Below are 24,750 nucleotides of genomic sequence, written 5' to 3'. Positions count from 1 at the left end.
AGCTGGGCAAGCCTGCTGCAGCGTATAACATTTCCAAGTAAAAGCCACATTCCTATTAGGCACACGGCAGGGTCGGTAAAGGGAGGGAAGGAGGAGGAGAGGGAGATGTACGTGCACAATAAAGCCAGAACTGTCTTTTGATGAACTACAAAACCATCTCCTGGGAATGCATGGGGAATCCCGCAACCTTCCCTCTCCCCCTTTTGCTGTGTATGAGATGAGCATTTATGAATGAAGGATTTTGATTTAGCTCTTTTTCCATTTTAAACTACCTAGGTCCCATCTCTCCTAAAGCCTGCACACACCTAAGGCATAGCAGTATTTATGCAAAATCCTCTCTTTTTTGGGGGGAATGCACATTCCTTCTCTCCAAAAGCCACTAGAGGGCATTGGCAAACCGAAGGAATATCCCATACAGTTATCACCGACGGCTAAAGAAGTTTCGTGGGCCGAGAGTGATAAAATGGCATGTAGGCAGCCTTGCACTCTGCCCTTCGTGTTTGCTTGCAGCCACGCAGCTAAGCAATGACACACAGGAGCTGCTTTCCACCGCCCTTATCCAGAAGTCCGATTTGCAAACAGATAAATCTTCCTTATTACGGCAAGCGCAAATGAAAACGAAACCAGCGGCGCTTTCTTTAAGGCTTGTAAAAGGAGTGGAGTTCCAGCTGTATTTTTAGCTCTCTGCTTTATTGGACTGCACTTGGCAGTGTCTCCTGGGTGCTCAGTAGTTTGGCAATTTTCCTCTTCTGACAAGTTAAAAAAACCCCTAAATCTCAGCTTTCCTGCCCCTTAAGATTACTGAATGTTCTTGCTCCTCTTCAGACAGCATGTGTGATTTCTGCTGCAATATCAAGTTCAAATATTGAACTTCTCCTGAAGGAGCCTAGGTCTGTTAGGCTCAGTGGTGGAGTAATGTCCCTTAAAAGTTCACTTAGGAGCCGAGTGACAGGAGCACGCTGGCATCTGAGATCTTGGCCTGACTATACTCAAACATTTCCCTTTGAGTTTCAGAAGGAATTAAAAAGACACAGATCAAAGGCTTTGGGAAATGAGATTTCAAAGGGAGCCCCTCAAAACCACTTCCAAAAAATTACTCAGATGCTGAGAAGTGAAGTATTACAGTGCCTGGTGGTTTTGCAGAGCCTGATGCCTGGGCTGGGGGTCTAACTCTGTGTGCTCGGTGCATGGGCCATGGGGGGATTTGGGGATGTCACATGGCGTCCCAAAGTCTCATCAGCCTCCGTCCCTGGCCTGGGCTGAGCAGAGCTGGGAACCGTCGGGGGAGTTGCTGCTCCCTGGGCCAAAAGCAAGCCCAGGACTGCATTAGCAATTTAATGAGTATGCACGTGCCTTGCCACAACCCAAAACGCCACAGTCAGCCCCTGTTTGTCCCCTGACGTGACAGCGGTGACGGGCTGCCCCTGCTTCTGCCCGCAGCTCTGCAACTGCCCCTGGTCTCCACGGGGCAGCCGTGGCCATCGGGTGCTTGAAAGCTCTTGTCACAAGCTGCTCCGAAAGCCAGGCTGGACATTGCTCCTTTAAATTCGTCCTCGGCATGAGCAAGGCCTGGACCTGTTCCTGCAACAGCCAGGAGGAGAAACATCAGGCTGCACCCGCAGGAGCAGGAGAATCAGGTGATGGAGACATACAGCTCTAATTCAGGGTCATTATCACGTCCCCGGTGCCAAGAGGAACGTTTCTTTCCGCATTTCGATGACAGGAACAGCTTGTGCTGCTCAGCCGTGATTTATTGCGTAGGATAAGAGGGAGGTGATAGCCTGGAAGCACGCAGACAGAGTGCATGTGCTTCTTCTGTGCCTCATTTACCTCTCACTATCCAAGAGCCTTGACAGAACTACTTGTTCCCCAGCGCTGCCTGGCAAAGCTGTGATCCCAGGAGCACACCTCGGGAAGCCTACGGAAAATGCAGTGCTTCACGCAGGTTTTACTGTGTGAAGATACTACGTGTCACAGCGATATAATATCCAATGGTATTGGGAAAACACGGCTGGGCACAGTACTATAATATTCATATATAATGTTCCCATCCTTTTCTCCAAAGCTGGGTGGTGAAGACGCCGCTAAACCAGGGAATGAACTAGATCTTTGGAGAACTGGTGCTCCCTATGTCTTCATGGAGAGCAGAAAAAGCAGACAACCACGGCAACAGGAGACGTATCTCCTGGGGCTGGTCCCACCAGGTGTAGGGTGCTCCAGTGAGGTGTAGGACTGTCTACAACAGCTTGAGCTCTTTGGGGGAGGTAAGGCTGCAGATGCTGTGAAACACAGCTTGGAGGTACAGGGATCAAATACAGTGGTCAGTGCCATTAGGGATGTCTGAGGACATCCCACCCCATCCTCCTGCTGCTTCAAACAGGCACAGCTCTCCTGAGGTCCCTTGTCATCTCCACCAGCCACATGGGGCTGTCTTCATACCCTTGAGCATCTCAACTGGCCTGAAACCAATAGGAGCTTTAAAGTTACACAGCAATAAGTTCAGCAATGGGGCCCTCAATCATGTCACAGCTGAATAGAGGTGTTCTGGTTATGGACACGTCCTCATCCAAATCCTACCCTGGGGCTGCTGCCCTTTATCAGATTAACCCCTAAAATCTCTAGTCAAATTTGTATCACTCCTTCACCCAACCATTCCCTTGCTCACTCACTTGCAGGCAAAGATGATGGTTATTTGGGAGCGTGACTACAACGGGCTCCCTTGTCTCCTGACAGCTATTCAGCCTAAATTACCAGAAAGAACTTTGGGACGCTTTGAATATGAACGGCACTTAAGGACCATTAAGTTCTCATCTCTATTTACTCCAAAGTAGCATCCAAGTATTTATTTCCAGGCAAGTGTAATAGATAATAGTTTCCTACACAGGGTATCTCGGTGGAGCAGGTTGATTTTGGAGGGAGATCTTTTTATGTTACTCATCACGGAGGTGGGATTCTCTGGTCACGTTTTACCCTGCATGTGGCTCATGCGGTCCCTGGGGAATCGGGTCCCCAGACCATCTCGAGCCTTTCAGCCTCCTCAGCTGGACTGACCTGAAAGTCTTCACAGCCTCCACGCCCATGCGAAAATATTTCAGCTCCGCTGGTTGCAGATATTCTCCCTTTGGCAGGTTTCGTGGACCTACCAATGCAATGGAGTCAGGGCACCTCCAGCCACAGGCGTTTTGGTCCCTCACCCAGCTTCCGTGGCCAAAATGTGGGTGCCTCCATGGGGTTTTTTGAGCATTTACCTTTTGGAGATGGTTTCCTCCTGCTGTGAACGTGTGTGCCGGGCCAGGCATGGGAGTGTAGACAAGCCCCTGGACATCCCCACCCTTCCTCCAGACCTGAGTGGGCCATTTAAGACTTATTTTAGGGTTGTTTTAATATGATATCTCAGTGAGCTACAGTGTCTCTGGTCCCACAGAGGAGGACAAGCATTGCCCAAGAGCAATTTGGCCAGGGGAGAGGCTGGGAGAAGGAGGCAGCTGCCCAGTAGATGGCAATACTGCCATTCACTCAGCAGCAGGCTTAGAGGTAGAAAAGAAGCTGATGGAAATACATGGATTAAGCAGCGCTGAAAACTCCTAATGGTCGTAGCTGTGAAGAAGAAAACTTAGTTCTCTCTGTTAACTGCTTATCTGAAGTCTCACTTGAGCCAGAGCTCTGGCAAAACAGGAATTTTTGCTGGTTTATGCAGGGAAAACACTGAAGGCGGGATACTTACATTTATTCACTACATTTAGCACCACCTGTTTCCCCAGATGCTGAGGACTCAGAGCTCCTCCAGAGACGATGACCACAGAGGGGCCCTCACAGGGTGCAGAAATCAAACTGCTTTTATCTTGCTGTGTAATTTGGGTTGATTTTGTGGGGAGGACACTTCCTTACAGCCTGATGATTTCTGTGCTGTTGAACATCATTCCCCCAAAGAATAAGGAATAACAGCTGAACGGGTTTTTTTCCCCATCCCATAGCATTGACAGACTACAACTCGAACGGGCCACAGGAACGTGTCAAGGATTGCCAATTCTGCAGTGCTTTTTTATAGGAAAGCCAAGTCATTCAACAGGTCTGAGTTAAAACCTTAGCACCTGCAAACTTTTTCTCATTTCCGTGGAAGATGCACATGCACGGGTGGAGAAGGTGCCTGTTACATTGACAGAGGTCTTGAAGCCAGCGGGGACGCAGAGGCACCACCGAGGATGCTTTTTATTGCCTCTGCAGAAGGCCCGGGGCAACCTTATCCTCTGCAGTGTCACGCTGCTCAGCCATGCAGTACAAACCTGCCTTTTTCTTCTACCAGCCGGACAAGCAATGAGGAAAGGTATTTTTTCCCAACGCTCCCGCCTCCTAAGCGGACACAAGCCCTTTGCGTGCAGGATCTGGCCCTACAGAAATGCCCCCGGTGCTGCAGAGCCAACACCCCTGCCCTCGCCTTGCCCTGGAGCTCCTGGGTTGGGTCTTTTTTTTTTTTTTTCTCCCTGCCGGAGAGAAAGTCCATCCTAACCATCATTTTATAGCTGTTCCTGGCGAGAGAAGTCCTCAGATGTCTCCTTCCCGCACGGCGCCAGGTCTGCAGGAGCCTCGCCTCGCGTCACAGCCCGTCCCCGCCGGCCGCCGGTCGTCAAATGACTCATGCCTTTTCCGGAGGCTGCTCCGCCACCCGGGGAGAAATGCTTTCTAGTCTGGTGGCTACACGCACAGTTCAGCTCTTGTAGGCACCTAAACATGAAACGAAAGCAGGCGATGAGTAATTCTGTGCCTCTGGTTGTTACGAGCAAGGCATGCAGGGTGGCTGGACGGAGGAAAAAAGAAAATAAAGAGGGCGATGAAGACCTAAGCAAGGCGGAGAGCGCACAGACGAGTTTAATTGGGGTGGATGAATCACCGATTCCCAGGGACGGGAAGGAGCACCACCGCCCGCTGTCAAACGGGGCGTGCGTCCCAGCTCCGTGTCACCGGGTTGGGGCACATCCGCCCTGGTGGTGCAGAGAGCCGGCTGGCCTCAACCCCTCCACGGCCGGGGAGCAAATCGAGGGTTGCACCTGGTTGCACCCCTTTGAAGATGCAGCCCTGTAAAAGCAGAGTGGCCGCGGCTTTAAGGGCAACGCCTTGCAGAGGCACCATCCCGAATCAGCCGGGGAAGCTCCTCCGGGGCTTTTCCTGCCTTGCTCTTCAAAGCAAACGTGAACTCCTCTTGGCACGAAGAGGCTGTTATAAACTCCGCCGCTTCCCTGTGGAGACGCCGGGATGGTGGATGCCCGCGCCGGAGGCTGGTTGATGAGATGCGGCACCTCGGGGCTGGTTCAGCACCGTCCCTTGGGTGGTGGGTCCCCCGGCCGTGATGCCCTTTGCTGGGGCACAGCTCAAAGTCATCACCGTCAGCCGAAAACCCACCGGTGTGGCAGCTGGAGCTCCACAATCTGCTCCTCCCAGTCAGATAACAATTAACATAAGAGGGAATTATAGGCATAAACCCCATAAAATAAAATAAAATAAAATAAAATAAAATAAAATAAAATTAATAAAATAAAATAAAATAATAATAAAATAAAATAAAATAAAATAAAATAAAATAAAATAAAATAAATAAAATAAAATAAAATAAAATAATAATAAAATAAAATAAAATAAAATAAAATAAAATAAAATAAAATAATTAAATTAAATTAAATTAAATTAAATTAAATTAAAAAAAACGGGCCTCTTTTCAGTATTGTTGCGTTTATGGCCCAGCAAATAATTTGCAACAAATCATTTAGTGAGTTAATTAAACTTCTCAGCTCTGAGGGTGGATGGCAACCTTCAGAAATGGATTCCTGCTGGAAAACTAGACAATGGCATTCTTGGGCCAATTTCCCTTGCTTTCAGGTCAATGCCAGTGCTTATGATTTATGCCCATAGTGCCGGGCGCAAGTGGCTGGGATAGGTGTGCATTTCCCCATCCAGGTGTCTGGGATCTGTTCAGCTTTTCCTTTGCACCGTGGGCTGGCTCACACATCCTCACCCTCTTCTCATTTCCCTGCTGTCGCCAGGACCAAGCGTATTTTCTCTGCTTTTCCTCTGGGGCGCAGGATCGTGGTGACGCTTCTTTTGGCTGCATCCTTCCAGGTCCCAGGGGTGCCGCGGGGCGATGAGAAAGTTTGTGGCCTGCAAGGGAAAGGGATTTCTAGGGTTTTCCAAGGGTTTCCCAAGATTTCTCCTGTATGCTCCTTGGCCACGGGGATGCTGCTACCCCCGCCGTCTTTTCCATTGTCCCGTGGAGAGGTGCAGCTACCGTCCACAAGCCAAACAAGCTTGGCAAGCAGCGCAGCCAGACCCCCACGCACTGAATTTTACCTTTTTTAGGGGGAAAAAAAAAAAGGCACTTGGTCACACAGAGTGACACAGGTGGAGCAGGCAGCAACTTGAACAGGGCAATTGTCACGTGCCCTGTGTGACGAGATGTTGTGCTGGGGACATTGCAACGGCACGGCCGAGCAGCAGGAGACACCTTCGGAGCCTCAGGCGATGCTCTCCAGGACAGGGGTCTTGCTCTGCCAAGCAAGAGGTTGCGTGACATTTTTACCCTCAAATAAATTAAGCAAATCGCCAAAAAGGTCACTTCTAGTCCCAGCCCTGGGAGAAACTGCTCTTGCCAGCCCAGACTCTCCCCTAGCCACAATGTGCTATTTTAGCTCAAAATTTGAAAGCAGGGGCTGGCACTGGGTACCCTCTGCGAGGAGACCCATGCCTGGGGGACTTCGGGGCGCCCCTCGTGAATCTCCAGCTGCCCCAAGAGCTTCTCCCGCGTGACCTCCCAGGGCTTTGGTAACGTTCCCCACGACATTTCAGTGCTGAGGTGACGTCAAGGCTGTGATGGACCTGGGGACACCTTGGAGGCTACCTGGGAAGCCCCCCCGCTTTGCATATCCAGCTGCCACAGGTGGAGGTCTCCACAGGAACGGATGAGCTGCCTCGGCTCCGTGCCTCCTCCAGGGAAGATGTCCCCTTCGCCCCGGGGACTGACCCTACGGCTGGTTTCCCACTATGGGCCTGGCCCCATGCCAGTGCTCAGCCCCTCAGGCTCCCCCCCCGCCCCGTGCCTTTCCCCCAGCACGAGGGTATGGGGATGCTCTTCCCTGGGCTGCTTTTGGGGGGGGGTGAGAAAAGCAACGGGGGTCCCCAAGCTGAGGAGAAGCCTCTTGGAGGACACCAGGCTGGGACAAGGGCTGCTCCTGCCCTGGTAGGATGCTCCCATCTCGATATTTGGGGTGGGAACTCCAGGGCACTCATTAGCTTCAAAAAGGGGCCAAAAAAGCCAAAAACAAACAAAGAAGGGACAACTGGGACATACAGTACAGCGTACACACCCGTCATCCAAATTTTTGAGCCACAGTAAAGGATAAAGAGGGCGAAGACGCCGACGTATTCAAACAAAATTCTTTTATTGAAAGTGTAATGGAAATTTCTTCATATTGCTTTGATGAAATGAGAGACAGCAGCTGTAGACAAATATGCTTTTTTATAAACAAATGCAAATGGATAAGGTAAAAATAAAGCATTTTTTTAACTTGTACCTTTAAGCAACATAATCACAATATATACACAAAGAAAGCTAAAATAAAGCTATGTTGAAACCAAAGCGTTTCAATCAATACATTAGATAATTACAGATTGTGTCAATAAATACCCAGTTTTTAAACTGTTTAACAGGCAACTTTTTACACAGATACCGAGAAGAAAAAAAAAAAAAATTATATATTTACAATTCAGTGCCCTGGAAAAAAAAAAAAAGAGAAAAAATCTTTTTTTTTTTTTTTGGCACCAACACAAATAAAAAGAATAAATTATAGAAAAAAATCCACAAAGGCAGGAGTCTATCCCCGTCATTCATTTAAAAAAAAGTGTGTGTATATATATATATAAAATATATGTATATATTTTATATATATAAATATATATATATGCAGAGAAACCTAGGAATGTTATAAAATATATTAGTGCCAATAAATACAGAATGGTACCAGACTTTCAACTGTCAGTATTTTTGATGCAGTCTGAAGGATAGAAACTACCACCTAGGAGATAACCGAAGGGGATTTTTCAGTCTAAAGAAACGACGACGACAACAAAAAATAATAATATTATATATATATATATATATATCTCCAGGAAATCCTCCATCTGCCAGTAGTATTCCTACAGTCGCCCTCCTGCCCGGCGGGGGTCCCCGGGGGCGATGCCTCGCAGGAGGATGCGGCAGCGAGCGCGGGGCGAGCACCCGCTCACGGCCGTGGCGGGTCAGCTCCACTTCCAAGTTGACCGGCTCAATACCAGAGATGTACAGTTAAATAGTAATAATAATGATTAAAAAAAACCCCAAAACACCCAGCCTTCGCCACATTCGTACGCCAGAGGTTTTCTAAATTGCCGGCAGGTTTGCACGAGGCGCCTGTCGAATAGCGGGTACCCAAGAGCACCATCCCCGTCGTGGGGGTATAAACAGTTCAGCCAATCAGGAAAAATCCTCAAATCCGTATTTTGGGGTTTCTTCCCTCCATCTGGGTGGCCCCGCACCCCTCGGGAGCTCCCGCCAGCGCCCCGCTCCCAGGGCCACGGGGCTGGGACGCCAGAGCCGCCGCCTCGCCCCGCTGCCGGCAATGCCGGCAATCACTCCCATCACCAAATCTCCCGTTTTCCAAGGGGGGGATTTAAAGCCGGTAGGTTTTAAAGCCTTTTTGTTTTTTTCATACCGCTGGCATAGGCACTTAGTGTATCACTGACGTACAGATTTTATGTCCAGTTATATCTCGTGGCCAAATAGTGTCATGTTCTCAGACTGATTTAAATAGCAAAAGACCAAGAGGGCCCCCAATATCCTTCCTAAACACGCCGATTTCTCTCATTTTGAACAGCTTTGTTGTCAGGTGTTATTTTTTTCTTCCCTCTAAAACCATACACAAAGCATAAATAACCCAATAACCTTCATAGCCATCTATTTTACTTGATTTACCTGATTTACCTACATTAAAAAAAAAAAAAAATAGTATAAACAGTCTGACCGACGGGATTTTGGAGCTGCGATACCCTCGGCATTGGGGAGCCCTAAGGAGCACTTGCTGAGGAGCGTGAGCACAGTGTTGCTGTTGTTGGCTTTGCTCTCCCAAAACCCCCCCAGGCTGCAAAGGTCCTTCTCATTACAACCCCCTCGCTGCTAACGGTTCCTCTGCATATTCAGGCACCATAATTGATCGGGAAAGATCTCATTGCCAAATCCTTAGGAAATTAAATAAATTACAAAATAATTTATGAAAAGGGGTTGGGTGGGGTTTTTTTTGTTTGTTTAAATAGAGCTAGTTCATGTTATTTCTTGAATAGTTGAGCGTTTTTGCTTGTTTTCCTCTCCATAGCGATAGTTCGGAGATCAGACACCATCACGATGTCTACTAGAGGGCTGATAGCAACCAAAGGACGTTGCACCAATGTTCCCTCCATCCCTCCCTTCCCACCCGCTTGCATTCAGCTCTTTTAGAAATGTGAAGTGAAGACCAAACAGCCAACATCTTTCAGACTCAGAAAAAACCAGGGTTGTCTTTAGGATGGGTGCTGCTGAAGACCTTATTGCCCTTCCAGGTCATTGATAAACCACAGTGCTATTCATGTACTACAGGTAGAAAATAAATAAATACAGATATATTATGCAAAAAAATATGATTGTACACATAATACATCTGAGGTATTACCAATTTAAATAAGGTTTCATGCTAGTTCAAGCTTCAGTGGCTAGTTAAATTCTGGAATTTGCAATAAATAGATGAAGAATGATTATGTATATAGTGTATGGATCTCTTCTGTAAACCTTGTCAGATTTAAACATAAGAGCGTGTTGGGCTAACTCTTACGCAAACCACAAATTTTCACAATAAATACAGCTTCAAAAAGTTGTCTTAAAAAGTTCCTGCAACACTGAAACGTTTCTAGAAGGGGCTGTGTGTACGACTGGCAACATTAGCAAGGAGTATTTCTCAACAGGTCTTTTCATACAAAACACAATGAAATTCATACATGAAAGTCTTTTTCCCTCCCTCCCCACCCCACCATGAAAGTTTAGAAATTTTTGCACAAACAGCGAGAGAACTGATTGTAGCTGCAGTATGTCAAAACGTCCACGTTCTATAAAGACCAAAAATAGTTTGTTTGCTTAGCGAGTTTTTTGTTGTTGTTGTTTTTTCCTCCTTATTTTTGAGTAGCACGTCATCCTTTCAGTGAAAGTTTGCCCGTCTGACTGTTCTTCTGTTTTCCTTTCGGTGCTGGTCCTTCCCACCCCAGCCATGCGGGCATTTCACACTTTCACCGTCTCCATCAGCGATGACTTGATGGCATCCTCCAAAAGTTGATTGTCTGTGAAAGGGGCCGGGGTTTCGGGGACGGATTCGGACAAACCGATGAGGGACTCCAAGAAACAGGAGCCCTGATCTCCGGCTTGCGGGAAGCCAGGGAAATTAGGCAACTGAAACTGTAACGCTGAGAAGTTATCAAGGTTCTCGTACTCCTTTAAGGAGTTGTAAAGAGGTCCCAAGTTATAGTCCGAGAAGGACTGGAAGAAATCCAAGGAGTCAGAGGAAAGGCTGAGGTCGGCGTAGCTCTTGGAGCAGGGCTCGGCCGGGGATGAGGCGCAGCAGGACAGCCCATCGCACCGCGCGTGGGCCGCATCTTCCAGCAAACCTCCGCCATCCTGGTTGGCGTTCTCATCCAGGCACTCGGAGAGGTGGGACAAGTGGCCAGGGACAGGCTTGGCCTCGCCGCCATGGTCCTCAATGAAGAAGTCGGCGGGGTGGAAGCAGCTCAGGTCATCCTGGCCGCGGCCACCCTCTTCCTCCGCATCCGAGTCATTGAAGTGGAGGATGCGTGCCAAGCCATCGTCGTCCACGTCCGACTGGGACTTGTCGGAGGGGAGGCTCTCGTAGGGCTCCTCCAGGTCCTCGCTGGGGTGGGAGGAGATGGAGGAGTCCGTCATGTCGCTGCTGCAGCTGTTCTCCCCCAGGGCCTCCAGGTCGGGGCTGAACTGGAAGGCGGGTGCCAGCGGCACGGCACGCTCCTCCAAGGAGCCCTTCCCTGCTGCACATCCCAAGGGTGGGAGCCGCTCCCGAAAAGGGGGCTCGGCCTCCACCACCTTCTCGCTGCTCTGCTGCTGCTTCTCCAGCTCCAGCTTCATGATGGTGTGGATGAAGTGGGTCTGCACGCGGGCCTGGTTGAACTCGATCCGGCCCTCGGTGTTGCCGCAGCCGTCCTTGGTGCAGCCGCAGGGGAAGGAGGTGTGATCCATCTGGTGTGGGGAGAAGCAGAGACAGAGGGTTAGGACAGAACCCGGCAGCGCAAAATCGAAACTGCCCGTGACTCACCCACCCTGAGAAACCAAGTAACAGCTAAGGGGTTTAAAAGCAGACTAAAAAAAAAAATTAATAATAAAAGGCACCCTGCTCTTTTGAAGGCTTGTCATAAAAGAGCTGGATTTCAGTACAACTGAAGAAAGTTAAAAGGTTCCAAAAAAAGCAAAATATAACGCTCCAAAAGTAGACATGAGGAGGCAAACATGAGTTTTTGTACGTTGCATCATGATATTTCATACCTGATCCGTATCATGAGCTCCTGCCCCTTGCTGAGACAAGGACAAATTGCTCAACAGGCATCTGCGGCACCTTTATCTCCCTGTTATCAGTAGGCGCTGGGGGGGCTGCGACACGCACGTGGAGCACCGCCTGCCCTGTCCGCACCCACCCGCCCGTGCGCACCCACCCTACGCCACCCCCAGCCTGCAACCACGGCATCGAGGGAGCGAGCAGCACCCAGAATAGGGAATATGGCTCCCCCAACACAGCCGGGCAGGCACCCATAAAAAAATAAAATGAAGATATAGTAAGCTAGTCGAATATACAGGGATTATCCCACTTTGCAGGCGGTCTGCACAGCGAGCTGTGGGCTGATGCTCAGCTAACACTCCCACGTTCGCCCGAGCGCGCTGGGAGTTGTGATACACACCAAGGGAAAAAAAATCAAAAATAAAACCAGGGGGAGGAGGAGAAATCGCAGCCTCGCGTGAGGAGCAAGAAGCTTTCGTTTGCGAAGACATTCCCATGTGTCCCGTCTCCAACAGGAGACCGAGCAGGTACGAGTCTCGCGGGGACGGACGGGGCGGGTGCATTCACGCTGCAGGCTCGGGCACATCCCCACGGCTGCAGCGGCAGCGTGAGGACGGCTGCACGTGTGATTTGGGAAGCTGATGCTTTCGAGCGGCATCTGCCTCGCAGCCTGGGGAGCATCTCCAAGAGCTTTTCTCGCCTGCTTCAGCCCGAGCGCAGGTGGGAACAGATGCATTTTACAAGCTGCCCTAACTCTGTCCTGCTTGCTCAATACCCCCCTGCTTTAACATACACATCAGCTGGAGCCGCGGCTTTTCGCCTGTGCCCGGAGGCGAGGGCAGTACCTGACATTTAATGCCTGCCAAGCTGCAGCTGCAGGTCTCTGGGTCGCAGACCTCCCGGCAGTCGCAGCCGCAGTCCTCCCGGGACAGGCGGATGTTGTGCAGCTCCCGCTTCTCCTCCTTGTCGATCTTCTTCACCCCTACGGCTTTCAGCAGCGCACGTCTCTTCTTGGCAGGGTAGGGCTGGAGGAAGAAGCCGTCCTCCAGGTCCACGTTGCTAATGTCGATGTCATCGCTGGAGATGTCTTCGATGGTGAGCTGGTTGGCCTCTTCTGACTCCTTCGTGCCGTTCATGGTTAGCTGAGGGCAAAAAATGGGCAAAGCATTAGGGACCTGTTGGGGACACAGAGCCATCAGCACCCCCAGGTCAGGAGAAACAAGAAAGGAAAGATCTCCCCCCCATGGCGGCCAACCCCAAGACCAAAATCTGCGTCAGAGCCCCCAAAGACCTGGAGTTCAGTGTCTTTTCCATCACGTTCCAAAGGTGGAGAACTGAGCTGAAAATCCCACACTGGAGCCTGTGTTTTTTGGAGACCCAAACAGGGTTAAGGACCAATGACCCCAGGTCTCAGAGAGGCTCCTACTAAAAAATGGCCGTTAACGAACGACACCCACCCGCTCCTCACCAACCCAACCCCACGCTCCTACTCACTTTCCATTTCAACGCTTCCAACTTCTCCTCTTTTAATTTCTCTTCGAGTTTCTCCCGACGAACGTTTTCCTGCTCCTTTGAAAACTCCGCTAGCGTGAACTGCCGGGAGGAGCTGTGTTTGCTCACCATCCCCAGGGTACAGCCCCCACGACTAGGCACGCTCGTGAACCCCTGGCAGCGTGGGAAGTAAAACACAGTGACCCGGTCAAACTCCACATTGTTCTTCTTTAGTCGCTTGGATTTCTTCAGGATAGACGTGGCTAAAAATGGAGGAAGAAAAAAAAAAAAAAAAAAAAGGCACAAAGTCAGTACGGCCATCCTGCAGACGGGACAGAAATATTACAAACAGGCTGTAAATATTACAAACAGGCAGGACTTGCAATTACTCTCTCAACATGACAGGATAAGGTCACAGCATCACCTGACGGCTTCTGGTGTTTTAGGACCTAACACTTTGGACGATGGAGAGGAAACTAAGCCAAGTTCCGATGCATCGGAGTCACTGATCAGATTCGCCCTAAGAAACGGCTGCTGCTTCTCCTTCCTGCATGACTTCCTCCAAGAAACATGCATTTGCCTATTCTTCATGTGCAGCAGAGCATAACGAACAAGCAATAAACCATCCTACACGCCTGTCTTGCTCTAAACCCAAGCACCCTGCCCCACGTTCAAGAGCTCGCGGTCTGCTCCCGGGATGCCGGGGCACCGACACTCCAGTGCTGCGTGGCTCCAGCTTTTGTGGCAGGGCAGAAAATAGCCAAAACGGCTATTTTTCTGGTACTTCCTTTCACCATCCACTGGGAGGAACTATGAATCTATAGTTTATTCTCAAGAGACTCATTTGAGAGCAGCTGCAAAGATGTTAATCTTTATGCAGGTGATCCCAGGGTAAACACGGCAATACATGACTCTGGTTTATCTTAAACTGTTCAAACACGCTACACACCATTTAAAGCGGAGCCTCTCCAGAGATACCTAGTTCTGCACATTTGCACGTGCAAACGTAGCAGATGGAGGTGGACTAATTAGCCAGGACAGTTTCAGAGTCAATGAGTTTCCACGAACGTAGCTGGCCACAGAAGGCAAAGCAAAACGCAGTGGTGCTGGGTTAGAGAGCTGCTTTGTCTGCTGCATGACCATGTCAGGAACAAGAGTCAGCTATACACAGATTCGGTGGTGGGGTCTTTTGGTCCCATTCTCTGCTGATGCATGGATGTCTTGGTTGCCACCATGGAGAACATGGAAAAAAACCAAGCCAGAAAGGATGGGTGACTCCTGCAGAGCTGGGATCCAAGCCCCACTCTTCGGATGGCAGAGCCGCAGGCAGCCCTACTGCAGGGAGCCAACGAAAGGCCTGCCAAAAACCCAAGGGGCTCGGCTGGTTTGCCTGGCCCCAAAGGCTGAGAAAGTGCAAGACTGGACAGTTAGCTGCACCCACGTTTCACAAGCCTCGCTTGCCAAAATACAGCATTTCAGTTTCATATGAAAAAAAAAAAAAAAAGCGTTCACCCAGCTGCGTCAGCAGCTTCTGCTAAATAGCTGAGGGTTTCACACTGGGCTCTGCAGTCGCTTTGATGATATCTTTGCACTGCACGTTGCATTTTCATAATAACCTTGACTCAGTCTTCTAAAACATTAGCTCTTTATCAAAAGGCAAGTTAACCACCGCGATCATCTATCGGCTAAGCTGCTGCACTTTGGCATTTGCTTCTCCCCCCCCACACCCCTCCTCCGAAATTGTTTTCCCATTCCTGACCCTTTTCCAATTGAGCCAGAGAATACAAAAAGTTCATTGTTTTGTCACAAAACCTGGGAAGACAAGCAAGAATGAGACGCTTTATTATTACAAGACTTCTAAAGCCTTTTCAGACCACTGTGTGTTTGTGTATGTCTGCTAAGTGGACCTTAACTGCTATATACAGTGGGTGTTCAGTACAATTTACTCAGTTGGACTATTCCTCCTCCGTGAAGATGGTCCCCTATTGTATTTTTTATTTTTCCCTTCGCATGGCAGATAAAGGATTTTACAACCCTGTCTTCTGTGTGTTTTCCTAAAAGCTATCAAAACTGATATTGCTGGGAAAACAAAATAGCATTTATCTGTACTAACAGCGGAGGCAATGTCAAGCGTGTCACGTTCTCTGGCAAAGTACCCAACTTACGTAGGAAACTAGTTCTGAAATGGTAATTACGCTACTGGTTAATCATTTTTAAAAACCAGCGTTAAAGGCCTTGGCTGTCTGTTTAGTCATTGCCTAGGAACTAGCTTGACAGGGGACTGAGGGATGGTGGGATGGTCCTACAGCACCGGCTTGGAGACACCTGCAGGTCTCTGCATACCCAGGTCCTTGGATTTCTATTCCGGGCAATTTGGACTTCAGCAAAAACGTTATAAAGGAATGATAAATGCTGAGAGGAAGGGCTGAGAAAGACTACCCTGAGGATGCTGGCCAACTATAAAAACAAGATAAATTGGTGTAATGACAGGGAGCTGGTGTCACGGCTGCTTCCACCCATGAAGGTGTGCTCCAAGGGGGTCTCTGCATGGACAGAGGTGACAACTCACCACCACGCTACAAAAAACCCGTGTGTGGGGATGCCTGATCCCGGGAGAGGGGCTGCCGGAGATACTCACGGGTGAAGCTGGGCGTTAAGGCAGAGCTGGGCTTGGGCTCTCCGCGGGAGCTCTCCTCGTCTGATTCCCAGCCCGAGGACGCCGAGGAGGAGAGGGGGGAGCAGGAGGAGGAGGAGCAGTAGGTGCTGTCATCCCCCAGCTCTTCGTACTTCCTTTTCAATACCCCGCTCATGGTGACGCCGTAATTTTCATATAACTGGAAAACAAAGGAGAAAAGCAAAATAAAGCGAGGGAAATACCGGCAGTTTCTGGTGATGAGCAGGATGGCTTTAATCCCCAGCAAGACTTCTCCACCAGGTCCACCTGGCCACGTGTGTGTGATTCCCAAAAAGTGCTCTCCCCCCAAAACCCACACCTTACTACCCTCGCTGTGCACACCTGCTGAATTTCTCTCCCATTTTACGACGCTGCAGAAAACCCGACTATTGCAGACAACAAACTGTCCGGAAACCAATTCAATCAACACAAATGTTATCAAACAATAAGTATTACATTTTGCTTACTAATTCTTTTATGTTAACTCCTTACCCAGATCGCTTTCTATGCAGTTACAGCTTTAACGTCTTGCTAATTACAAAAATAAGCCAGTTTGCAGAGAACAATCTGTTGGCATGATTTACTTGCTACAGCCCCCTGGGGAAACAGACTTATTAAATGAAGCACTGAAATACAAATATATCAACTGTGAAGAACAGCCCTTCTCCTCACGGTGCCTTTCATAGTCAGTCCCCCATTCAAGAAGCTATTCTTGTTCAGGCTGGGTTATGTATCAAGCATAGTAGCAATTAAAAACCAACGCAGCTAATTAAAACCAAAGGAGCTCCATACTTGCCTAGATTCCTAAATTTCCTGCATGCTTTTCCCCTACTCATCTTAAAGAAAAAAAAGAAAAAACAAAAATAACTTTTGTCACATCTTTTAACCTTCGCTTTTATGAAGTTTGGGGTTTTTTTGTCTCCTGAAATTGCACAAAAGCTACACACTTTGCCTACAATAGGCTAATGGATATCAGAGCCCACCTAACCTGGGATGTTCTTGCACAGACGATGGACTGTTTCTCCTTTTAGACGCTGGCAACACCGCACCAGATGCCCCTGCTTCTGCAGAAGTCACTGCCAGCTTATTCTGAAGCCAGTGAGGCATACCCAAAGCTGAGAACCAGGCTGCTGCCGGAGGAGTGCCTTGCTTTGACCCCATCCCACCGGGCTGTAAGGCACAACCATGGCGGAAGAGATGCAGCCCCAGCCCAGAAACTCCCTCCAGAAAGGAGGGGAGAGCCCCGGCACTGCGGGATGCTACCAGCCACCCCCAGCGCTTCAATAAAACCAGAGGTAACAGGCAAAACCTAAAGCATCCCTGAAATTCGGATGACAGCGGGATGCTTCAGACACATACGGCCCCGGGACGGTGACTGAGCAGATACGGGGGTGCCAGACACCCGGTCCCCATCCCCTCCCGCCAGCTGAAACTCCTCCCCTGGCCAAATTTGTTCTTTATAACCGTAGCACTTTCTCACCCTCTTTTGCATGTCTGAAGTTAATTTAAGTCTCTGAAAAAGAAAAAAAAAAACAACAAAAAAACCAAAAAAAAACCAAACCACCACCAAACCCACCCTCCTGACAGCCCCGAGCAGGCGGCACAGAAACCACGCTGGCTTCAAAACCTCCTCACGATGGGATTTTCAATATCTCGACCATGCCGCGCGGTAACCCGTAGCAGGACGGGAGCACACGCGGTGCCTTCAAAGCCCTACGCCAGCCCTCATTAATTATGTTTACCAACAGCTTCCCAGGAGACAATAGTCCCCTAAAAGGTCAAAAAAAATCCCTGGGTGAAGCAGTTCCTCGGCCTGAAGAAGTTAATCATTCATTGCAACACGCGCCTATGGGGCTGCTGCGTCCCCCACGGCCCCCCGAATCCGGGGGCCGGGAAGAGGCGATCCCCTCCATCCCGCCGCCTCCTCGGCAGCCCCGGAGCTGCAGGTGGTTTTGCCACGGAGGGATTGTTGGTTTTTTGGCCTTAATCCAAAACAGATGGGGAGAAGGTGGATTTGGCCACCCTCCAGCCCCGGCAGCACATGTCCTACCTGACACCTGGATTAACCCCTTTCCTGCCTGCGCAAGCTCGCAGGCAGCCACGACGCCCAAACCAGCTACCTGGCTGCATTTACAAACTTTTTATTGATTTATTTTATTTGTACCTTCTGCTCTGTCTCACATTTGCTTTAAGAAACGCCCAGGAGCAAAGAAACCCTCCAAACCCACGGCAGGGGTCCGAACCAAAGCCTGGGCTGCAGCCGGACATTTGCTCATACCAGCTGACCCCAGCGTCCACCCGGAGCGGCCAAAAACTTTGTGAAAAAACCCCACACGTGACTTCAAAGAGCATCGGTTTGTACCGCAGAGCAACCGCTTGCTGCTCCACGGGACACCGCTGAAGTTGCCGGTGAAGGATGCAATTGTCTAACCAAGGGAGGGAGAAACCAGCTCCCCGAAAAGCCCACAGGACACACGTCCAACGGCAAACGCCCTCGGAGATGCAATGTTGACCACATCCAAGCCTCGCAGGAGACACCGGAGGGTGGTGGGGCAGCCAAGGTCACATCGCTGAAACGGGGATAACTCCCAGGTTTGGACCAAGAAACCAAACCAAAACAAACCCCAAATCCAACCCCGCGCAGCATCCATTTCTACTGGGAATTACCCGGTCTGCAGGACTCCCAGAGAAGCGAGAAGGTGGACATCGTGATGCTGCAGAGCGACGCAGCCCTGATGCTCAGGTCACCTGCAAACCCAACAGCACCCATCACAAGCCACACCACCTCCCCCCAAACCACACAGCAAGGAAAACCAAACTGTTTTCCTCAAGCGAGCTAACCGAATTAACACAAACACCAAGCCAGAGCCAAGGCAAGCTGTGTATAAGATGGTGCAATTCTATTTTTTTTTTTTTTTTAAATACTATCATTGCTGATTAGCCACGTCTGGCAGAAGGATGAAGGGAGGTGTGTGCATCTCCCATCTACGAGAATAAGCCAAATGTATAGAAAAAAAACACCTTTGGCATGCTGTCTTATTCAAAACGCCTATTGTTTTGTTAATGCAAAGTAGGTGTCGTGCAAACATGATTCTCAATTAATGGGAAAAAGCTGGTGAACCTGTTGCCCACCAGCCAAAACACATTAATTTTCCCCCGTAACGCCTTCTCCCTCCTTGCTGATTTACAGCTGCGACATTTTCCAGGTCAAGTTTTCAAATCCTTCTCAGGAGCTATAGGCGATGTAGTGGGGCTGCACCCATCGGTGTCTACTTGTATCCACCCCCAAAAAAATCCTCCAGATGGGGGTTTTGCTGTCAATGCAGAGGTGATCCTCTCCTCTCCCTCCTCGCCCCGGCACTTGGGAGCAGAATTCACGCCAGCGATTTGGATGCTGCCTTGAAAGCCATGTTGCCCAAACCACTGGCCGCTCAGCCAAAAAAACTCAGAGGCCAATTCAGACACAGCGAGCATATTTTAATTGCAGTAATTCCGCAAGTAATCTTAAATCCACATTGATGTCTTACAAAGAAGACACAAAAATGTGCACAGCAGCATAAAAAAACCCCAAGTTTCTATATATCTATGTCTATCTCTGTGCATGCCATTGCAAATCTCTGCAGGCACCACCGAGCGCAGGATTTTACCACCTTTTTTTTTTTTTTTTTTTTTTTTTTACATAACCTGAAATAAAATAATCCTATCTTCCTTTTAGTTGCCAAAAAAGACATTCTGTTCTTGGCTAAGACTTCTTACTCATCTATTTTACTGAAAACAGCTTTTGGAACAAGTACATAATGCAATGGATCAAACCCGCAGGAATTCCTCTCTGGCACCAGAACTCCCACTATCCTGGGAATACTTTCTAACAAATATTTAGCCCAGATGTGCATTCCTTTCTTTTTCTCTCCCTCCTTTTTTTTTTTTAAAAGCATTAAAGTTTGGGTGGGGGGGTGGCTGTCTAGTTGGGGGGAAGGGAATTGAATCTGCAAAGTCCCATTTCTGGTGCTCGACAAGTCGCAGGGTAAAGCCCTAATACACTGGAATGCGAGGAATTAATGTTTTAACTATCCTCCTCTTGGACGACGTCTCAACAGTAAATATTTCGAGTAATTTAGATTTAAGAAGGTTTGGCATTTGTTTAGCCAAGCGCAGGGGAAGGCAACTAAAACCTCTACCAGTGTCCAGTTAGTCTATTTAGAAGAGATTGCACAAAGAGGCATCGTGGCTTTGTGCAGAAGTATGCAGCGAAGATGTTTCGGTGTTGTATTTTGGGGCTGTATATGTGCTTTGCATCGGGCAGGCAAATGCAGCAGTGCAAGCAAGGCAAAGGAAAATTCTCCCAGCAAGTCCAGCAGCTGCGGCCGCTTGTGCCACAACTCCCATGCTATTGCAGGAGAACACCTACGAGCAAGGATATTTCAAATGTTGGGGTTTCCGTCAGTGGAGCATCCTAAAGAATAGAAGGATCCCAAATCTGTGCATGAGCTATTGAAAGCAAACTTTCTTCTGCAAAGCAATTTGGGTAAAAACAAAAAAAAACCCCAAACCTCAGTGCAACGCACTAAAAGTATTTATTTCCGACTTTTTGAGCCAGTTTGCTGACTTTACAAGCCCAGCCATCTCCCCGCAGCCTGGGAAGCCAAGGTGGACTCTCCCCGACACACCGGGACGAGGGCTCGGGAGCGAGTTAACTTTGCTGAGCCGTGAGTCAGAGCAGCTCCCGCTCCCTCCCCCTGAGCCGCAGTGGCTGTGCAGGTCTAGCAGGAGTAAATATTAGTTTAAAAAACACCACTGCATATTTTAGCCAGGTACGGCTCCGAAGGCGACTCGCAGAGCAAACCTGGGGAAGTTTTTGGGGTATTTATTTGCACGCCGCTGTTTATTGCGGGTCAGGCCACCTTGGTACGGGTATCACCAAAAACTGGTGCGGAGCTGAGCTTCCCGTTTAGCTATCCCAGATATTTGATGTCTAACAGCAGCAGTGATTCCAGTAACGCCTCTGGGTTACTTAATAATCACCACACTATCAACACTGATTCATTGCTTGTTCATTTAACTATTTTAATTCTTTGCATATTTACTTAAGTGGTTTCCCCAGCGCCGCTGTGACAGCCTCCACGATGACAACATTTCCTAATTTCGGGGCTGACCGGGCCAAGGCGAGCGGGATCATCCCATCAGGACCCTCCGGGGGACGGTCCCACGCGTGTTCCCAGCCACGCGAGCTGTGCTTTCCAGTTCACACCAGATTATTTTCACCCAGCTGGGTCTAAGGTTTCATAACCTTGCTCCGGTTAAAAATAGCCTCTGCCTACTATGCAACAGCAAAACCCAAAGTACCCCGTGCCGCGGAGCAGGAGCATGAATCAGTTCGTAGCACCACGAGTTTATTCTCCTGCCAGAGACTGAACAGGCAAAACACCTTCCCTGGGAAGAGCATCAGAAGCATTTACTCCATCTACTAATTTTCAGAAGGCCACAGAGAAAAAGGCTTTTCAAGATTTTTCTATCAAGCCCTTATTTCTTGCTGACAGCTTGAAAGGTAAATAAGAAACATTAGCAAATACGTTAAAGGTTATCTGACACGGCCCAAATGAAACGAGGTTCAAATGTACTAGGCGCAGATTGTGCTGTAATAAATATGAAAACAGCAAAGTGTGCTTTGTCTAGGAAAATCCTCTATTTGATTACACCTCATGAATAATTCACACCAGGTTTCCATATTTGTCCTCCTGTAGGTACACGCTGTGCATTACCTTGCCTGCTATATATACGCACGCGTTTCCTGCGCTGAATTATTAAAGATTTGCCGGGAGCTGCAGAGTCTCTCCACACGGAGAACAAACGCGCCATCCCGAAAATAAACCCCCCAACCTTGACGGGCCTCATCTGCAAACTGCTCAGCAGAGGTGGGGGGGGGGGGGGGGAAGAAATAAAATAAAATATCATGGGGGAAAAAAAAATTAAAAAAAAAAAAAATTGCTGATGAGTTCGCTGTAACAAATGACAAGACTTTGAGGTTTGTAAATGGCCGTGAGGGTTTTCTCTCCATCCCACCGAGGCGTTGTCATTACAGACGTTAGTAAGGCAGGGCTGCTTTAGGAAAGGGCTGTCCCTATGTGTCAGCCTCTTCCTACAGCGACATTATGTAACTCGGAGGTGACAGACACTTTGGAGGATGCTGGGGGGGGGGAACAAGCAAAAAAAACCCAAACAACCCACACTGAGAAAACTTAATAGTTTTGGGTCTTTTTTGCCTTTTTTCCTTTTTCTCAAGTGCGCTGTAAAAGCCCTGATTTTTTTATTTCGGGAGGCGGCGGGGGGGGCCGCTCCCCGTCCGTCGGTCGGTCCATCCGTGCGCCGGTCGGTAGGTGTTGCTGTAGCGACGGGAAAGCATCCCCAGCCGGGCAGATCTGGGGAAGAGCGGGCCGGGAAGGCTCCCCCCAACCCCCCCCCCCCCGCCTTTCTTTCAACATCAGAAAATTGGAACCGCAGCCGTAAAGATGGAGCAGAGCCTTAACTGACAGAGGGAAAACTCAGCGCTACTCCAAATCAATGTGTAGGTGTTTAGATGCAGCTGTAGCGCGGCGTTTTCTGCCGATGGGAAAGTGCGGGAGGGCCGGGGGAGCAGCAAAGCCCCCCCCCAGGAACGCGGTCCCGCTGCCCCGGGGGCTCCCGGACCCTCCCGCCGGGGCGGCTCCGGCCCCAGCCCCAGCCCCGCCGGGCTCCCCTCGCCCCCGGGCAGGAGCGGCCCGGCCAGACGGCGCCGCCGCGGCGCGCCTGCCCGGGTCTGGACGGCGGGGAACCGAGACGGACCCTCCGACGGCGGAGGGGCACCGGGACGGGCTCTGCCCCGGCCCCCCGACAGCCGAGCACCGCGCCGGACGCCGCACCGGACCCCGCGACGGGCAAGCACCGACCCGGCTCTGAACCGGCCCCCCCCCGCCCCCGACCGCCGAGCACCGCGCCGGACACTTGCACCGGCCCCTCGACCCCCAGTCCCGGACGACGGAGCGCGGAGCCTCCCCCGCGGCGGAGCCCCCGCCCCCGCTTCCCTTCAGCCCCATCCCGACACCGGCTGCCCCCGGCGGAGCTCTACCTGCGGCGGCGGCGGGTCTCGGCGCGGCGGCTCCGGCTGCAGCGGCGGTGCCTGGCGCGGCGCCTCCCGCTCTGCCGCTGCCGCTGCCGCTGCCGGGGCCGGGCTGACGCCGCGCCGCGCCGCGCTGCCCTTTTTCGTCAGTGGAAAACTCCGGGCTCTGACGCAGGCGGTGACAGGCGCGGGGCCGGCGCGCGCCCGGCCCGCCCGGCTTCCTGCCCCCTCCCCCCCTCCCCAGTGGGCGGGGCGCTGAGTCAGGGCCGGAGGGACGGCCCCGCCCCCCCGCCCCGCCCCGCCCCGCCCCGCCGGCACCGCGCTGAGGCGGGCGGGGGACACGGGGGAGCCTGGAAGGGGTCGGGACACGGGGGGGGGGGATTGGGGAGCCACAAGCGGGCGTGGACCTCAAAATGGATGTGGGTCCCACGGGGGGGTTGTGTCCCACAGGGGGTTGGGGACCCACAGGCAAGGCTTGGACCCCACAATGGATGTAGGTCCCACGGGGGGGTTGGGTCCCACAGGGGGGTTGTGTCCCACAGGGGGTTGGGGACCCACAGGCACAGCTTGGACCCCACAATGGATGTGGGTCCCACGGGGGGGTTGTGTCCCACAGGGGGTTGGGGACCCACAGGCACAGCTTGGACCCCACAATGGATGTGGGTCCCACGGGGGGGTTGTGTCCCACAAGGGGTTGGGGACCCACAGGCAAGGCTTGGACCCCACAATGGATGTGGGTCCCACAGGGGGTTAGGGACCCCCAAGCGGGCATCGACCCCGTAAGGGGTTTGGGTGCCTCAAGGGGTTTGGAGCCCACAGGGGGTTGGGGATCCACAGGCAAGGATTGGACCCCAAAACAGATCTGGGCCCCACAGGGGGTTTGGGACCCACAAGTAGGTTTGGCCCCTGAAAGGGATTTGGACCCCACAAAGGGTTTGGGTCCCTACATGGGATTTGGGACCCACAGGCACAACTTGGACCCCAGAATGGATGCGGGTGCCTCAAGGCGTTTGGACCCCACAAGAGGTTGGAGACCCACAAGCAGGCTTGGACCCTAAAATGTATTTGGGTCCCACAGGGGGTTTGTGCCCCACAAGGGGTTTTGGGACCCACAGGCACATCTCGGATCCCAAGACAGACTGGGGCACCACAGGGGCTTTGAGCCCCACAGGGTTTTGGGACCCACAAACAGACTTGGTCCCTGGAAGGGGTTTGGACCCCACAGGGGGTTTGGGACCCACAGGCTTGGACCCCAAAATGGATTTGGGTCCCACAGGGGGTTTGTGGCCCTCAAGGGTTTTTGGACCCATGAGCATGGTTTGATCCCTGAAATGGGTTGGAGCCCCACAAGGAGTTTGGGACTCACAAGCAGGCTGGGCTCTGAAAGGGATTTGGGCTCCACAGCAGCTTCCAGCCCCACAAGCAATGGCCCCCAAAAGGGATGTGGGCCCTACAGAGTGCCTGGGACCCACAGGCAGCCTTGGACCCCAAAACAGATTTGGGCCCCAGAACAGGTTTGGGCCCCACAAGGAATTTGGGACCCATGAGCAAGGCTTGGAACCCAAAACAAATTTGGGTCCCACAGGGATCTGGGATCCACAGGGGGTTTGGAACCCACAAGCAAAGTTTGGCCTCCACAAGGGATTTGGGCCCTATAAGGGGTTTAGGTCCCACAGGAGAGGCTTGGCCTCCAAAAGGGGTTGGGATCCAAAAGCAAGGCTTGGTCCACAAGCAAGAATTGGCCCCCAAAAGAGTTTTGGCCTCACAAGGTGGTTGAGATCCAGAAGCAAGGTTTGGCCCTCAGAAAGGTTTCTGGACACCAAGGGGCTTTGGCACTTACGCAAAAGGCTTGGCCCCCAAAAGGGATTTGG

At 50.9% G+C, this 24,750-nt stretch overlaps 1 protein-coding gene across 1 annotated transcript; it reads right to left on the bottom strand.

Moving 5' to 3' along the window:
* Positions 1 to 7,418: 7,418 nt before the first annotated feature.
* CSRNP1 (cysteine and serine rich nuclear protein 1) lies at positions 7,419 to 23,047 on the bottom strand. The gene is made up of 5 exons (XM_075492319.1): positions 22,889 to 23,047; positions 15,751 to 15,946; positions 13,116 to 13,375; positions 12,467 to 12,763; positions 7,419 to 11,308 (listed from the first exon to the last, which is right to left on the bottom strand). The coding sequence occupies exons 2-5, from the start codon at positions 15,920 to 15,922 to the stop codon at positions 10,325 to 10,327; spliced, it is 1,713 nt and encodes a 570-aa protein (XP_075348434.1). The 5' UTR covers positions 15,923 to 15,946; positions 22,889 to 23,047; the 3' UTR covers positions 7,419 to 10,324.
* Between the last annotated feature and the right edge of the window lie 1,703 nt (positions 23,048 to 24,750).

The sequence above is a fragment of the Mycteria americana genome, chromosome 2 (assembly GCF_035582795.1).
Source record: "Mycteria americana isolate JAX WOST 10 ecotype Jacksonville Zoo and Gardens chromosome 2, USCA_MyAme_1.0, whole genome shotgun sequence".
Classification (NCBI taxonomy): Eukaryota; Metazoa; Chordata; class Aves; order Ciconiiformes; family Ciconiidae; genus Mycteria; species Mycteria americana.
Note: the sequence above shows the minus strand (reverse complement) of the source record. Positions and strands in the feature narration are given on the sequence as shown.